General features: G+C 37.9%; 1 protein-coding gene across 4 annotated transcripts; it reads right to left on the bottom strand.

Annotated features, from left to right (window-relative positions):
* Positions 1 to 8,724: 8,724 nt before the first annotated feature.
* On the bottom strand, positions 8,725 to 17,839 carry LOC124872204 (probable global transcription activator SNF2L2). Of its 4 annotated transcripts, XM_047371962.1 has the most exons (7): positions 17,572 to 17,593; positions 17,370 to 17,468; positions 14,996 to 15,257; positions 12,691 to 12,796; positions 10,454 to 10,555; positions 10,180 to 10,321; positions 8,725 to 9,989 (listed from the first exon to the last, which is right to left on the bottom strand). In XM_047371962.1, the coding sequence occupies exons 3-7, from the start codon at positions 15,190 to 15,192 to the stop codon at positions 9,865 to 9,867; spliced, it is 672 nt and encodes a 223-aa protein (XP_047227918.1). In that variant the 5' UTR covers positions 15,193 to 15,257; positions 17,370 to 17,468; positions 17,572 to 17,593; the 3' UTR covers positions 8,725 to 9,864. The 4 variants fall into 4 exon arrangements, with proteins under 4 accessions (XP_047227918.1, XP_047227916.1, XP_047227917.1 ...); XM_047371960.1 differs by lacking the exon at positions 17,370 to 17,468 and having other exon boundaries at positions 17,572 to 17,839; XM_047371961.1 differs by lacking the exon at positions 17,572 to 17,593 and having other exon boundaries at positions 17,370 to 17,532.
* Between the last annotated feature and the right edge of the window lie 218 nt (positions 17,840 to 18,057).

The raw sequence follows: 18,057 nt of genomic DNA, 5'->3' as shown, positions 1-18,057 counted from the left end.
TAAGCTTCTTTGATCAGTTAACTTGGACACAGGTTATCTCTGAATATCTCTATTTATTTATTTTTATTTTCACTAAATACAAATTATTTTAGCAGGATATATTAGGAGTAATTAGGGTAACAAAAAAACCATAATAAACGAAAACAACTTTGGCTTCATCTTAAACATTTGCAAAACTGTTGTTTATCTGTGTTGCATTTCAATGAGATGTGAAGGTTTTTTGCTTTAAGTAACTAGTCCTCCAGCAATGCCTTTGCATCCAATACAGCAGCCTATGCAATGTGATTTCCAGCTAAACCCAGCTGCCACAGATCTTTGGAAATGCCTAAATATTCTGTAGCGTGAACATTGCAAACTAGAAAACATCATCTGGCACATACAGTATGTTCCAGATCTGGGAATTTACACAAGAGAAATGATCTGACAAGTTACTTCATTTCATGATACACTATGCAGGGGCTCTGTCTGAGCTGATGAAGATGTGTTCATCTTGGTATGTGGCTTGAAGGAGCTTCAATGGTAGGGTGACCTGACCTATTTTTTTTATTAACTCAGCTTATTATTGTTTAACCCATGGTGTGAACTTTAAATTTAAATTCACTGTATTGTGAAATGTTCACATACTGATGTCCAATTTGACTTTTAAATTTAACTTTAGAAAAGAAAGTGGTTTAATTGCAATTAAACAACAAAAAACCTGTTTTACCCGTTAATCAAAAGAAATCAACTTATTTTTGATGAGGAAAAAGTTAGGACACCCAAGACCTTATAGCTAGTCCCTTTGGCTGAAATAATTTTAGTGAGATTCTTCTTGTAGCCATTTTCCAGTCACAGCTATTAATCTGAAGAAAGTTTGCTTCATGCCACACTTTGAGGGCTTTCTTGCATGTACAGCCTTTTTCAGAGCCACTCACTGCATCTCAAAAGGAAAAATATCTGGATTTTTGACTCTGCCAAGGACTTTCCATTTCTTAGCTGTCAAGCTGTCCTTGGGAACTATTACTGATAATAACTTCATATAACCTCACCGCAAAAAATCTTTGAAACTCAAAAAAATAAAAAAAATAAAATGCTGCGCACATTGGTGTTACAATCCCATCAAAAAAAAAAAAAAACAACAAAAAAATGAATACCCACAATATTTGCTGCAATTACAGCAAATTTCTGGGTCTCTGCAACAGCGGTGTCCAAACTGTTTCGCACATGGGCCAACATTTTTGAAAGCAGGCCACAGAAAATGAGATTTTTTCAAATTAAAGACAAAAATAATTTTTATGGAATTTCTTACATTTAATGGAATGACAAGCAAAGCCAAACTAAACCTCAAACTCTGGTAGAAAATGGACAGTCAGAGATTGCTGTCGTGGGCCACACAGAACCATTCCGAGGACCCCAAATGGCCACCAGGCTTCACTTTAGAAACCCCTGCTGTACAAGCATCTAGATGTTGAAATTCTGGCCTCTTGTAAAATGGCTCAAATTCAGTCAGACTAAAAGAGAGGAATCTATACACTTAGATTTTCTCTAGATTTGGGGAATTAGAAAAAGTGGCACTGAATACAAACACATTCCACATTTTTCCTTTATTTTATTTTTAAAACAAAAAAACCAAAATATTTTTACACCTTGCAGAGTTTTCCTTTCACTTCACATTTATGTTTTACTTTTTGTTGGTCTATTACATAAAATGGCCATAAAATACACTTGGTAGTTGGGAGGTGTGACTACATATGCTAAGCACTCTAATACCTGTAAACATATTCTTGTGATAGCAGTTTTACTTATTACAGCCAGAATTAGAGGATCTCGTAATTGTATGCAATTTCTTAATTATACAATAGGCAAAAACTGTTTTTGTATTTCCTTTACATTTTTGCAGCATTAAAACACCGTCAAACTAAATTTGGTAGATTTCGGCTTTCTAACATTTACCATACGTTAGAGTACTGACGGTTTTTTTCTGTTACATTTTTCAAATCACGACCAAACATTTATTTTTCTTTCCTCTTTGAAGCAGAATCGAATGTCTTGACAGATGATTTTAAAGTTGCTAACAAGTGAGGGAACCAAAATCACAATGAACCCTGCTGTCAAAATACCTTTTGTTAATTTTCTGATTTGTTCGTCTGCTGGAAGGCTAGAGACTGGTGGCAAACACACTTAAGCATCATCAAAAATCTCTGTCTCCATCAGAGTGGGTAAAACCCTAAAGATTAGAGAGTGTTCTATCATGCAATTTTCTTTGTGAAAGAATTGAAATAGTGATAAATAAAATGGGGTTCCAACGCGATAAACCTTTACTCAGAAAAGAATACAGACAAGTTAAGCAGATGAGGCATGTTGAAAACACCACAGCACATCCTCTCAAGACAAAACAGGGGACAGTTTTATTTTAATTTATTTCTCTTCACTGTATTACGTGGTATAGAGTGCAAACTTCAAAGAAACAAGTGAATATGTTGGTGTGGTAGCAATTTCCAAAAGAATCTAAAGAGGCCCAGCACTATCTTGAAAAACAGTCAAAGCCTACATACTTTGGTACTTTCCCATCTCATCATGAGGATCAACAAGAAGGGTGATGGAGAAGATAATATCTGGGTACATAACTATCCCTGAACTAAACCACTCTCACACTGGCCCATAAGAAAACTTGGTACTCATCCCTACTAAATCCCTAACTGCACAATGTACAACTTCTGACTTTACAGTCTATGCTTCTGCATTTGGGGTTTACAGTTGAATAACCTGAATTCAATAACTGCTTGTTCTTGATCTTGATTGTTATGCAATAAATAACTTCCCCAACAACATGTACAGTAAAACTCAAACATAAATAATGAAAAGTTGCATGCAAATAAAAGTTGTTGCAAAAAACAACAAATGTATTAAAAGTAGTGCTTTTCATGTTAATCATTTTCCATTTTTCTAAGCTTGCCCGTGATTTGTCTTTTTGTTCAAGCAAATGACAACTTAATCACCATAAAATTCTAGTTTGTGATATTTAAAATACACTGCAAAAGTATTCGCTCACCTGTCTTGTCACATATGAACAGAAGTGACATCCCATTCTTACAGTGCATCTGGAAAGTATTCATAGCGCTGCGGTTTTTTTTCTTAGTTATGTTACAGCTTTATTTCAGATTGTATCAAATGAATCTATTTCCTCCAAATTCTACACATAATACCCCATCATGACAACGTGACAGACATTTTGCTAATTTATTACAAACAGAAAATTTAAGAAATCCCATTTACAAAGTAGTTACAGCCTTTGCTTAAAAGTTTGTTGATACACCTTTGGCAGCAATTACAAGTCTTTTTGAATATGATGCCACAAGCTCCATCAGGTTGGACGTTAGACGACTGTGCACACCCCTTTTCAGATCTCTTCAGAGATTTTCAGTCAAATTCAGGTCTGGACTTTGGCTTTGCTGCTCTAGGACAATCGCAGAGTAGTTCTGAAGCCACTCCTTTGAGATCTTGGCTGTGTGCTTTGGGTCATTGTCCTGCTGAAAAATGAACTGTCGCCCCAGTCTGAGCTCAAGAGCTATCTGAGGCAGGTTTTCATCCAGGATATCTCTGTATTTGCTGCATTTATCTATCCCTCTATCCTGACTACTCCAACAGTTTCTGCTGCTGAAAAACATCCCCACAACATGATGCTGCCACCACCATCCTTTATTGTAGGGATGTTAATGGTCTGGTGATGAGGGGTTTCCTTCAAACATGACGCCTGGCATTCACACCAAAGAGATCTTTATCTCATCAGACCAGAGAATTTTGTTTCTCATGGTCTGAGAGTCCTTCAGGTGCCTTTTGGCAAACTCCAGACAGGCTGCCATGTACCTTTTATTAAGGAGTGGGTTTCATCTGGTCACTCTACCATACCAGGCCTGATTGGTGAATTTCTACAGAGATTGTTGTCCTAGCGGAAGGTTCTCCTCTCTCCACACAGGAGCGCTGGAGCTCTGACAGAGTGACCATTGGGTTCTTGGTTACCTCCCTGACTAAGGCCCTTCTCCCCCGACTGCTCAGTTTACATGGCCAGCCAGCTCTAGGAAGAGTCCTAGTAGTTCTAATCTTCCTCCATTTATGAATGATGAAGGCCACTGTGCTTACTGGGACCTTCAAAGCAGCAGATTTTTATTTTTTGTTTTTTTGTATCCTTCCCCAGATTTGTGCCTAAAGACAGTCCTATATCTCTGAGGTCTACAGACAAATCCTTTGACTTCATGCTTGGTGTTTGCGCTTTGACATGCACGGTCAACTGCGGGACCGTATATAGGTCCTTAATCATGTCCAATCAACAGAATTTACCACAAGTGGACTCCATTTTAGCTGTAGAAACATCTCAAGGATGATCACTTGAAACATAATGCACCTCAGCTCAATTTTGAGCTTCATGGCACAGGCTGCGAATACTTACGTAAATGTCATTTCTTGGTTTTCTATTAGTAATAAACTTGCAACAATCTCGAAACCAACTTCTTTCACACTGTCATAATGGGGTATTGTGTGTAGAATTTTGAGTGAAGAGATTAACGTGAGACTAATGGGAATAAGGCTGTGACATAACTAAATTGCAAAAAGTGCAGTGCTTTGAATACTTTCCAGATGCACTTTAGATTGATTTCAAAAGTGAATGTGGAGACTAGTTTTCCATTTTACTTGCACATGAGACAGGAAAAAGCTCCCATGGCACCCACATATCACTTATGATTGGATCCATTTTGCATTGCGAATTCAGAAAAATTGAGTCTTCCGAGGACAAGATGGCACAGAGAGGCTGCAGCAAAAACTCACATGGAAGATTTTGAGATATGATGACAAAAGCTGGCACAAGGGAGAATAGAACTGAAGCATATGAAAAAACAATCTTATAACTTAAGCAGAGCAGATGTCATGGGGTAGACATTCTGTCTTTGTGAAAAAAGTTTAAAGTTGAGCTGTCTCTTTACATATTCAACCAACAATCACAGATGTTTTCCTGCCTTACTTGGTGCTGTTTGAACATTTCCTAAATAACTTGTATTTTGAGAATAGTTTTCAAAAAATTATGTCTGCAGGTTAGTGTTAACATTCATCTGCTTAACAGATAAAATATGAGTGAAAGATTTTCCTAAGATTCTAAAAGAAATAAAAGATGGTTTATACATAGATGAAATGTGAAACTGTCTAACTAAATAAACTAGGACTGGCAGTTGTCTTGCACCACCTATTGGAGAATTCATGAAAATACAGTTCTCATATGCAATATCAAACTTGCAATAGAAAAGGAGTGGGCAACATTTTGTTTTTAGATGGCAATGTTGAAGTATTTAAAGTTTTTAACCAGGCAATGGATTGAATTGAAATGACAATAATACAAAAGTTCATCCAAACAGATGTATTGCTTATTTTTACCTTTTCTTATATTGTCGTATCTTTTTTTATATTTTTGAAAATGAAACGTTTGTAGCAGAGTTAAAAAAGAAAAACCTTGATAATTTCTAGGGAGATTAAACACAGTGTATCTAAACACTTCCCACTGCATATTTAGATATTCACTTTTGGTTGAGCAATACCAGAAGGAGTCGATTTTCTTTTTATCCGCTTCCTTTCAAGCATACCCCCTTTTAAGCATTTATTTTCTTTTTTCAGCCAGCACAAACCTCACTAAACTGACATGAACTGGAGCTTGTTTTAATCCACAATATGTAGAGTTGCATATAAATTCACTATTATTATTTTTGATGGATATGGTTTGCCTTTTATTGGATAAAAAAATGTAATCTCTAGTAGTTATATTCTGTTTTATGAACATTAAAGGGCAAATATTGCAAGTCTTTAAGAAGAACTTTAACTATTTCCAAAGTGTTTGTAGCTAAGTGTAGTTGCATTCATTTTAATGACCAAAGGCATCAATGCATAGCACAATGGATAAAAGTAGTAATTGGGATTTGCCTATTAAGGAGGAGGAAGTCAGGAGAAATGTCCTTCGCCAGGAGTATCTTGGAGACTTAACTCACCAGCACCTTAATCAGGGATTTAAAGCTTCTCTGTGGTGAGCCCACTCTACCTTATATGTACCAAAATGGCAGTTAATTTGTGTCAGTAACAAAACGAAATCTGGCAGCATTCAGATGTTTCTGCTCTGGTTCTGCCTAGCAATGTTATTTTGATGCACATGGGTGTCAGTACTCTATTTCTTCAAGCAATTTCATCACCAGAACAGACTATCTTATTCAGTGTAAAACATAGCAGTAGTGAATGGAAGTAGCAGAAAGACTCACTTTACTATACACAATCAGTTCATGTTTTGCTTGTGCAGAACATTATTCTGTCACTCAAACTTTTAGTCCATGTACAGTATTTAACAGCATGTTGTTTGGCCCTAAATAGTTCATTTAAGCTAATGCCACAAATATGATGTTTGGAAAGGAAGTCAAAGTACTGATATTTAATCTGTTGCTAATGTGACTCAGAAACTGTAAAACAACAAGTTGCTGCTGCTCCTAAATATGACTAAACATACAGAAGGAAGGTTTAGAGAGAACAGGCTTCTCTTGAAGCTAAGTTTCCAGTCGTTCTGTTATTCCAGATTGTTTCAAGAAACAGAGACACATAATTTCTTACTGACAATTGACCTTACTTACAAGAATCTCATTTACTTTCCCTGCAAAGGGGAACATTGGGGAGAGTAAGAGCTCTTACTACATCCTTTTTCAAAACCTAGTCTTACTAAAAAAGTCTGTTTTTGTCTAGAAAAGGTTCAGATTTCTGTTCGCATCAATAGGAATCTATGTTCTGAGGTTCCAGATGGTATGCCATTATACAGACATGATAGTGTCTTTCCATTTCAAAGTGGTAAATCTTCAAAAACAAATTTTGTTTAGAAAAAGTATAAAAAGCATAAAAAAAGCATATAAACAACAATGTGTTTAGAAAAACAGTGGAAAACCATTTGTGTTTTTTATGTTTCATACTGAAAATTTCTAGGGGATCTGGGTTCAAATATTTTCTCTTTAAGAGTGGCATTTGAACAGACGTGGCTCAAGAGCTACTTTTGGCCCTATTTTGTTGTCTTGAGAGGCTTGACCCATTTTAAAAAAGCAGCTGACGAATTTCTTATTCAAACATACTTTCCCTAATGATCTTTTTAAATTCTGTTTTAATATTCTGTATCATTTAACACTTTTTTGGTGTGTTTAATGTTAATTTCTTTACTCTTTTGAGACCTTTGGGATTTTTGCGTGTTAATGGTTCGATGTAAATTATATTCACTATATAAATAGATGTATTTACCTATTTTATTCCTGTTTTCACTCTTAATAATTCGAATAGTGTTTCCTGTCTTAATTTAAAAGAAAAATAGTTAAACTTCACACATGAATTTTTATGTAAACTGCATATTTCAAATGCCAGGACTTCACAACTAGAAAGACTTTTTGGTCAAATTTATTTCGTAAGTAATACACGTTTCAAGGGATTGTCTTAACAATGATGCCATCCATTCTTCAACGACCAGGAGAGTACAAGAAAGAAACTGCGTTACTTTTCACACAAACTGTACAATATGTGAATATATTGCAGCACAAGGGATATACAAGGGTTGGACAATGAAATTGAAACACCTGTCATTTTAGTGTGGGAGGTTTCATGGCTAAATTGGACCAGCCTGGTAGCCAGTCTTCATTGATTGCACATTGCACCAGTAAGAGCAGAGTGTGAAGGTTCAATTAGCAGGGTAAGAGCACAGTTTTGCTCAAAATATTGAAATGCACACAACATTATGGGTGACATACCAGAGTTCAAAAGACGACAAATTGTTGGTGCACGTCTTGCTGGCACATCTGTGACCAAGACAGCAAGTCTTTGTGATGTATCAAGAACCACGGTATCCAGGGTAATGTCAGTATACCACCAAGAAGGACGAACCACATCCAACAGGATTAACTGTGGACGCAAGAGGAAGCTGTCTGAAAGGGATGTTCAGATGCTAACCCGGATTGTATCCAAAAAACATAAAACCACGGCTGCCCAAATCACGGCAGAATTAAATGTGCACCTCAACTCTCCTGTTTCCACCAGAACTGTCCGTCGGGAGCTCCACAGGGTCAATATACACGGCCGGGCTGCTATAGCCAAACCTTTGGTCACTCATGCCAATGCCAAACGTCGGTTTCAATGGTGCAAGGAGCCCAAATCTTGGGCTGTGGACAACATGAAACATGTATTGTTCTCTGATGAGTCCACCTTTACTGTTTTCCCCACATCCGGGAGAGTTGCGGTGTGGAGAAGCTCCAAAGAAGCGTACCACCCAGACTGTTGCATGCCCAGAGTGAAGCATGGGGGTGGATCAGTGATGGTTTGGGCTGCCATATCATGGCATTCCCTTTGCCCACTACTTGTGCTAGATGGGCGCATCACTGCCAAGGACTACCGAACCATTCTTGAGGACCATATGCATCCATTGGTTCAAACATTGTATCCTGAAGGCGGTGCCGTGTATCAGGATGATAATGCACCAATACACACAGCAAGACTGGTGAAAGATTGGTTTGATGAACATGAAAGTGAAGTTGAACATCTCCCATGGCCTGCACAGTCACCAGATCTAAATATTATTGAGCCACTTTGGGGTGTTTTGGAGGAGCGAGTCAGGAAATGTTTTCCTCCACCAGTATCACGTAGTGACCTGGCCACTATCCTGCTTAAAATCCCTCTGACCACTGTGCAGGACTTGTATATGTCATTCCCAAGACGAATTGACGCTGTATTGGCCGCAAAAGGAGGCCCTACACCATACTAATAAATTATTGTGGTCTAAAACCAGGTGTTCCAGTTTTATTGTCCAACCCCTGTAAATGTTCAACATGGATACCCTTTGTTAGACTAAAACTGACTCCATCAAGTATCGGTAACAAACAAAATTCAGACCATCATTACTAGTAGCTGAAAAGTGGTTATGACTAGAGATGCACCGAGAAATCTCCTGTTGACCAAAATCCACAAGCATGCTGGATTTGCAAATATTTGCAGACTTTTGGAAACCTTAGGGTCAACCTTATCAGGGGAATCATTTTGTAATACTAGTTATGATAAAAGCTAATAAAAGATGCTAAATCCATTCCTAATCAGTCTAGGTTTGATTTCTTTTGTAAACTCTGTTTTATAACTACTTCTCTCTCAGACATGAGGTGTGACATTGCCTCTGCTCCTAATATAAATAACTAATGATCGTTTATGGCAGGAGGGCTAGAAAAATAATATTTTAAATGCTGTTCTTGTACCTTCTTATATGTTAAGTCTAAAAGAGAAATCCACTTTGGTAGATCAAATCTTTCCATAAATCAGACAGAAGGACTTTGCCACAAAATTCTAATCGGTGCATCTCTAGGTCAAAATTTAGATTTCTACTATGTTTTACTTTTTTTTTTTTATTATACCATTATCTTAAAAACTGTATGTGTTTTACACAAATGTATTATATTCATTTGTAACAATTTCTTTAAAAAGTCTTTCCTGTGTGCTTCAATTCTGTAAACCTGAACACACCAACAGCTGGGGCTCCTCTGGAGGAGCCAGATTAAATATCATGCTCCAAATACACGATGAAGACACTTCATACAATCAAACATCCTGATCAGAAACAGTCATTGAAATCTGTCTTTTACATATAAACTGCAAAAGCACAGGGACTAAAACAGATAAAATGTGACTGACTTATTGGAAGAGGATAGTTAAAAAGAATGAGACAGAACTCTGTGTGGCAACATGTGTTTGAATTACGAGTCATCTGAAAGGAAATGAATCATTGTTTGGTAAGTGCGATGTGGGGGAGAAAATGTGGGAACAAGAATACAAAAAATTAGGGTCTTTCTTTTAACCCTGATATTTTGTGTTGTTGTCCTCTGGATCCTCATCACTATCTATATCACTGTGGAGCCTCTTGGCTATGGTGTTTATGCTTCTGTCCTCCTTCTTTATCTGAACTGGTAATGGAGTCACTGGTTACAAAAAAGAGACAGAGAGAGAGAGAGGAGATGAAACTGATTCCAGTCATTAAATAGTAATTTTCAAAATGTTGTTGCCAAAACAGCCAAAATACAATCATCTGAAAGATGAGCTTTTACAGAAAAATAAGAGTGTCCAGTTCCCTGCTTTTTGCTTCCACTTTAGTAAACACACAGCTCTCACCTGATTGACCGAATTGGTCTTCTGCTCCTCTGCCATTATTGCCGTGACTGGCGCTAACAGTCTGCTTTTGTTCTTCGTCTGTGACAATTCTCTGCCTTGCGCTCTCAAACACAGATTTGATGACGATCGAATCCTCGTAGATCTGCAGCGGTCAATAAACACAAAAGTAATCAGAGCTTAAGCTAGATCTTGATGCTCCTTTGCAAGATCAAAAACCTATTGGTGACTATAACAGCAGAATGAAGACAGGGGGATAAAAGATGGTTGAGATCACCTGAGATCCCTCCAGGTTATATGTCTGTGCATTGTGACACAGAAGGAAGACATCCTTTTCCAAATCCCCAACACTTCTGTATTTGTGATTACGCACACGTTCCTGTGAAAAACAGGGTGAAAATGTGAATAATTTATACATAATTTAATCAAGAGAAGCAAATAAGGGTACAGTTAAAACCAGAACTTTACACACGCACTGCACTCACAAATGTATTTTTCTTTTCTGTGTCTGGCATTAAATCAGACCAAACGTTTTCTGTTTTATATGAATTAAAATAACCAAAATTATTTCTGTTTGCTAAATACCAAAATAAAAGAGAGGCATTTTTCTTACAAGCTCCAGCATCTTCACAAGGTATTTGGTTTTTGTTCTAGGATTCATTTCCAAGTTTGACTGGGGGCCAAATTTATTTGGCCAAGTTTAAAAGCATTCACAGAAAATGTATTATTTGCAGAGATTTGCAGAGATGTATTTGTGAATAAACTGAGCTCAAACACAAAGAAAAGATTAAACTCGTAGGCTCAGATTGTATGTTAACACAACAATCAATTATTATTTACACTTTTACAAAATAAACCTGCCAATTTCCTTAAATCTTAATTTTTATTTTACAAGAAGTTTTTTTATTTTATTTTTAATCTCTGCTGGAACCTTCAAATCAAATTTGGTATTCTCATTCTCAATTAACCAATCAAGAAATGTCAGATTTATGGCTGTCTGTATAATCTTTGAACTTAATAATGTGTCATGCTTTCTTACTGATATTTTTGCTGATTTATTTGGAATTTTTCCATGATGTCACACAAAGACAGTGTTGTTATGAAGTGTGTTTAAGGTGTTCCCTTACAACATCCATCCATCCACCCATCCTTCCATCCATCCATCTTTCTGTCTGCCCATCCGCCCGATGGATTTACAAAGGGAATTTCAATATTCCGTTGAGGAATAATTTAATCTAGAATTTCTGTTTGAAATACTCCAGAGTGTGGAAGCCAATCATATTTTTCACATCACTTCTGGGCTCAAGGATGTAATTTTTGAAAGAATTTTGGCTGATTAGTAGGAACAGTATGGTACTTAACAACAGCCGATCATTATCTAAATTCTACAAGTACTCCAGTTTCATCACTGAACCACATTCACTCTATGCTAAACGGAGGAAAGTATTACAGACGATTAGGTAGAGATGAAATTCACTGTCACCTTTTGCTTCACTGTGGACAGTGACACTGGTCTTCCATGAGTTCCACTTTATGAGCGTTGGTAGCTTCTGTTGTTCCTGAACATCCTGGCCAATTTTGTGTCTTCTCAGGGTGACAATTTTTGTCCCATTTCAAACCTTGCCAAAATGGTGACCTACCTGAGAAGGTCAAACTGTTTGAACCGATGATCCTTGTTGAGAAATAGCTCCAAAGTTGGTGATGGTATGCATTCATTTGAGCTCGCATGTATAATTGTGTGCCTCTGTCTGTTGCAGAAAATCAACAATAAATTTGAATTTGCAACTTTTTGTTGTTTTGTAAAACATTCTAAATGTTGTATGTTGTAGGCTCATTCCACACTGTGATGATGAATGGTTCAAATAAACCATCAAAAGGCCCAGATTAACAACATCATTGGCGTAATGACTGAACATAAACTAACGATTGCAAATGTTGCAGAATCGCAAGCGTACGGCGTAGGGCAGTCATTTTAGTTGTGGGTTTGTGATTTCACAATACTGGCATTGAAACACTGTTCCAACTCTGAGTCAGAGTTTCGTCTTCTGCCTTATAATACACTTTCCAAATACCATTTACCTCTTGTGTTTTGTATGGCAGCACAATGTTTCATAACTCAATGGATTTTGTTATGCAGGCCTCCCAAAAATGGACCTTTTTAGTATTCAGAAATTTCATACATTTTGAAATATATTCATACAGAACTTCATGGAAAAACAAACCTCTCCACATGTATATCAATTAGCTGAAGTCTTCAAACCATATAGAAAGATTTATGTGCAATTACAGATGAAATCTGTTAATGTCAGGTTAACTATACGAGTTTAGAATATACATTCTCCTTTTTTGCTTAAATAATGTTTATTCTAATCAGTCAATCCACATTTATCAAAAGACATAACCTGATGTGTAATGCATATGCTAGAGTTAACTTTTTATGCATGAACAAATGTTAGCAGACCAGATAATGATGAGATTTGTGTGTGGGTCTCGATGGCGATCCGTGACACATACTCTGATCCTCCTGAAATCCACAGGCTTTCGGATAAGCTCATAATACTCCGGTACTTCTTTTTTAGAAGGAAGCTGCACAAAACCTTTACTGATCTGTCGTCCCAGCCTGCAAGAACAAAGTGAGGTTTCACATGTCATCTGATCAAGTACTACTTCAGTGGTAATACATTGCTGACATTTCTAGATCTTCTGAAGTCTTACGACTCTAGATGTAAGGTTATTCCTCACATTTACAGATAACCAAAAAAAGAAGTAAAAAGGAACAGTTTCATTATTTTATCATTTGAGAAAAATCATGCTTTTAATATTTTTCTTTTGTTCGAAAGTTAATTTCAAAATAAATTTAGGTGAGAAACTACAGATAAAAATTATTTTATATTAATTAAAAGCTTAAATTGTTTACAAGTGAAAATCAGACCTCAAGTTAATATGACTAAATAGTGCATCCCAAAGTTCTTCTGTCAAGTTACAGAATCTATCAGACACAAACAGTAAAGTGCAAACACTATCACAGAACATGTTCTGGTGTTTGTATGAGTAAAAAATGGTCTAATGCTTAGTATTGATAATTATTGCTAGCTTAATCAGAGAGCCCGTCAATGAACCAATCTTTCTGGCATCTCCACTTGTTGATAATCAGTTAATTTGGGTGTTGCTAAGTCGGGTAACTATCAGATCACAAACTCAATGTATTATCCCTGAAAGGAGCCTTTTTCCATGGGGGCTTTCAACTGACCAGTAACACCTGTTTACACATGCCATGGTAATGTTTAAAGTTTTAAATGTCAGTGATTTAAGGTAATTTTTTATGATCTACTGCAAGGGAATGTGGTTATATGAATTATGTGAATAATATCTACCAGCTAGAAGTTGCTCAAAGTAAGTTTAGTTTCATCAGGGGCTATAAGTTCTGAGCCTTAATATCTAAATACATTACATTCTGTGCTTTGTATCTAGAGTAAAATGTAAGTAAGCAGGGACGTCAAAAGCGGGGAGGAAATAACACGTGGCTATAAAAAGGTTTTGCAAAGTAACAAATACACACTAAATAGTAAGTGTGTATGCGGATCAAGGTGTGGAATTCACTGGATTTTGCTGTGTCAGGACTGGGTATGTTACTTTTGCTGTGGCGTCATTAATTTATTTGTTATTCATTCATATTTATGGATCAACTGACTGTCTGGGAATGGAATTACATTGCTCTATTAGTGTCCCCAAGAGGTCAGATAATTATTAAAATTAATCAAAGAATGTAAATCTTGCAGTAAGTTTCACTTTTAGTTTCAAGCATCCAGCATGCTGAGGTGAGGTCTGGAAAGCTTAGTGTGAGACAAAGGTATGTTGTTATCGAGTCATTGCTGTGATATTTGAGTTCTAGTTGTCTCAAGTTTACAGGAGCGACGCACATAAGGTATGCATGGTGTGAGAGAGCTGCTGTGCTCATGTTGCAGAATCCTTTGACCCATCCAAACAAATCCATGGCAGCCTGGCTTATGCAGTGATAAAATCATGTATGCAACAGCCTCAAAGGCATGGTAAGGCAATACTGGAGAATTATTTTCCATGGCAGTGTGTTCTCCAACATCATTAAATTTAGACTGTCTCTGCTTGACTTCCAGAATTGAAAGCTGAATTAGACTTTATCAACATCTTAGAAAAGCTCAAAAGATCCGGAACAAAAATCCTTTGATAGATGCAGTGAAGACCAACTTGAACCAGAAGCACATATGGAAAGACTATGAAAAATACTTGGAAATAAAAGACACTAAAGACACCAAATACACTACAATATAATGCCTATTAGTAATGTGATAGATGAAACCAAGGTAAGGTCTAAAGTTTCCTTAATGTCTGCTGTGATTCCATCAAAGGGCATTAAGTCTGACTAGAGGGCATGTCAGCAATGACTTAGAGAGATCATTATTCAATCGCTATATTTCATACAAAAATATGTGTTATTTAAAAAAATCGAAAGATAGCTGCCGCAGAGTGTTGGCAGGGCATCAAAAAGGCAAAAACAAATAATTTGAGGATATCCCCTGGGCTTCATGCTCCAGGCCTTTTGATAAAGCATTAAAAACACTAACAATACTTTTTGAACTTTTATTCTTAACTCTTCCTCCCTCTTTCTTGGATCAGAATATCCTCAACTTAAAGCTCAGTATCAGCACTCTAGACTTGTGTTAAACTAGCTCTTTAAATGTAACTTCAGAATACCTAGGTTAAAAGCTAGAGGCTGTGTGTAGGCTTGTTAGTAGCAGTAGTTTGCACTGTAAGGACACAAATCCACAAGCATTAGACTTACCCATCCTTGTAGTTGATGACCATATCCACCAGAGTGTTCAGTGTTCTAGTGAGTTCGGGTGGATTTGGAGGCAGTTTCTCAGCCGGTGGGCGACCTCGCTTCCTTTTGACCTTTTCGCTGGTTTCTTGGCTCACCTGCAGCTCCTTCTCTCCATGGTGATCACCTTTACGCTTCTTCAGACTGATGTCCTCTTCCATGTCCTCCAGGGAGCTGTTCTTTCCTGCCTCAGGCTGGAGGAAGAGGGAGGAGTCGGTGGGGGAACCTAGTAAACTCGAACAGATGCACAGGGATCAGGTAAGGTGGATGAAACACTGTATAATATGTTTATTGTTTGTCAGTTTTATACAGTTTTTCATATAATGCTTACATCATGCTCTTAAACTAGATACAACAGCTGTCTAAAGACTCATACCTACAAAACATCAGACAGCAAGCTATAGTTTTAAGCCAAAAAATACCCCCCAAAAACACCTCTCAGAGCTTAAGTTTAAGTGCAAGCTGAAATTCATTTGGCTACAATGTGGAGAACAACCGACAAATAGTAAATGGTGACAAACGGTGACTGGAGTTGGCTGATTTTATGTTGATCAGCTGACCTAGGACTTGAAACTACAAATCTGATCTTTTTCTGAACAATGATCACACCATACCTTAGTACTAACGGTACATGCTGACAACCACACAGTGGGGAAGTTGTTAATGAGGGGTGAAGAGCAAGTTGCTAATTTTTTATATCAGTGTTTAAAGTGGAACTAAACCTGATATAAAAGCATAACCCTGGCCTCAGACAAATTTAGAAAAATGCAGGAGGTGTGGTCAGGAGGACGAGGAAAAGTGACAGCTAGCTTAATTTGACATATTGAATCATGGAGAGTGAGCAGAGCTGCTGGTAGTTTTTGGATCTTTTGAGGTGGAGGCTTTAAGGAGCCCAGCGGGTCTGAGCCTTAAACACTCATGATCATGAGTTTATTTGAACAGATACATCTGTCCAATAATAGCCTGGATAATTTCACTGAGACAAATGTGTAATCCTTGGTTATTTAAGGAACATTTAAGGAATAGAGTTACATTGTCAGATCATCCAGAAAGTTAAAATTATATACATATTTTGCATTTTGTCAGACCTTGGCCACAAAATCAGTGGTTGTCCTATCTCTACTAAACTGGTTAGATATTAAAATAAAACATTATTTATTCATCACATTCATTTCAGAATTTGCAGGGAGTGTAGTGACCCAACTGTTGTGCTGCCTTTGCAAATTTAGGACACATTATTTAGTCTAGAGGATTTGATGCCAAATTATTAATATTCAACATGCAACATGAATAAATGCGAAAAGGCTCAGCCACAGTACGTTCTAAGAAGCCATAATGCAATCAAGAATGATTGCTGTTATTCTTCTGGGTCGCTCTCTGTGGAATTGCACAAAATGTGAATTATAGTGTGGCTTCATTCTTTCTCATCAATATCTGCCGCAACCGCTGCTTTTCCAACAAAGGCAATTAAATACAAGAAACGAGAGTATCCGTGCAACAACAGCAGTTCTTGCAGCAGAAGCAGCAGCAGCCTGGTGAAGAGGGGAGGGACGGCGAAGGCACGCAGTCTAATCCAAACAGAATACTGATTCATCAATCAGACAAGATCACACGGTGCTCACATTTGCTTTCAAATAGAGCATGCACATGTGGCTTTAGGTTTCTCAAGGACAGAGATAAAATTATGATAGAATGCAGGGTTTTGCACGCACATTAGTCAGAACAAGGAGAGACATGCGGGAAATCAACAATCGCTAAGTCAGTAAAGCATGGAGGCATGGCAGGGAAGTGAGTTAGAGGTGACAACAGCACAAGAGCTGCGACAATCTCAAATCCTGCTCATCATCGGTCGGCTCAGACGCAGATGACAGCTTTGAAAGCCCCGCTACTCTCTGTGTGGGGGGCTGCGGTCGCTCCAGCAGCATACTGGAGGGGATAAAGGGGGGTAATCCTCAAAGATGCACAGCCCAGCTGAGAGCCGTCTGATTGACTGTGTATATGTTAGTGTGCATGTGGTGCTCCATGCGTATGCCATCTCCTAACAAGCCAGCCTCTTCTCTGACTAATCTGGCAAAGATTCCCCTCTCATCTGTTACACACCTACACACTCCCTCTCTTCCTGCCCTGATACACACACTCACACTCACACAGGCGCGTACACAGGCAGGCATTTAAACTCAGACGCCCGCTCTCTTTCTCAGGCGCTCTCTCTCTCTCTTTCACACACAACACAACACACACACACTTTTATATCCATCTCTTCCTCCCTTCCCATGCGATGTAGCCTGGCTCAATCGGGAGCCTTGGGAGACAGAAAGGCATGGATGAGGATATTTACCTGAGTGCAGTCTGCAGGCTGGCTATCAGGGTCGGCTGCAGCTGTGGGGGAGAGAATTAACAAACCAGCATAGCGGCGTGCTGCTAGTCTCTTCATCAGCTGATCACTCAGAAGCAGAGCCCAGAAGGGGGGAGAATAAAAGCGCTATGTTTTCATACACAAATCAATGGGCTGGGTAAAAAAAACAATATAAATGCCATACCCATCTCCTTTCTGCAGCTCTCGGGAGTATTTTCCTTTCTTGATTGTGACAGGCTTGTCTCCTTCTGCATGTTTTGCCAGATGGTTTTTGTCATCCTACCCCGCTGTTAAAGTTATCAGACCCATTTTTGACTTTTGTCTTTTTAAATGTTGCGCCCCGTTTTGCAGGTTGAAGTTGCCTCCAGAGGTGTTAAAGGTGCAGTTTGCAGCAATTACAGCAACCACAGCAACCTGCAGTTTATAGAAGCAGCCTGGAAATTCCTCCAGCTATTGCATGAGTGTTATGGACTGAAATTACACTTGACTCCTTTTCGAAAGCTGAAAATGAGAAAAATAAATAAATAGAAATATGCAGCACTGAGCTGTTGAAGCTGAAACAATAGTAGGAGAGCAGCCCAGTTCGGGCGAATAGTCAAGCACATCTGGTTTTTGTGAATCAATTAGAGTTTTTCTTTCAGCATGTTGTGCAGAATGTTAGAGCTCACAC

The sequence above is a fragment of the Girardinichthys multiradiatus genome, chromosome 8, assembly GCF_021462225.1.
Source record: "Girardinichthys multiradiatus isolate DD_20200921_A chromosome 8, DD_fGirMul_XY1, whole genome shotgun sequence".
NCBI lineage: Eukaryota > Metazoa > Chordata > Actinopteri > Cyprinodontiformes > Goodeidae > Girardinichthys > Girardinichthys multiradiatus.
The sequence above is the reverse complement of the archived record's forward strand: the minus strand, read 5'-3'. Positions and strand labels throughout refer to the sequence as shown.

Coding starts and splice junctions, on each gene's coding strand:
- LOC124872204 (XM_047371960.1), bottom strand. CDS start 17,665: ATGACAAAAACCATCTGGCAAAACATGCAGAAGGAGACAAGCCTGTCA. Junction 12,797..14,995: donor GTCATCAACTACAAGGATGG/GTAAGTCTAATG, acceptor TTGTTCTTGCAG/GCTGGGACGACAGATCAGTA. Junction 9,990..10,179: donor AGACCAATTCGGTCAATCAG/GTGAGAGCTGTG, acceptor TTTTGTAACCAG/TGACTCCATTACCAGTTCAG.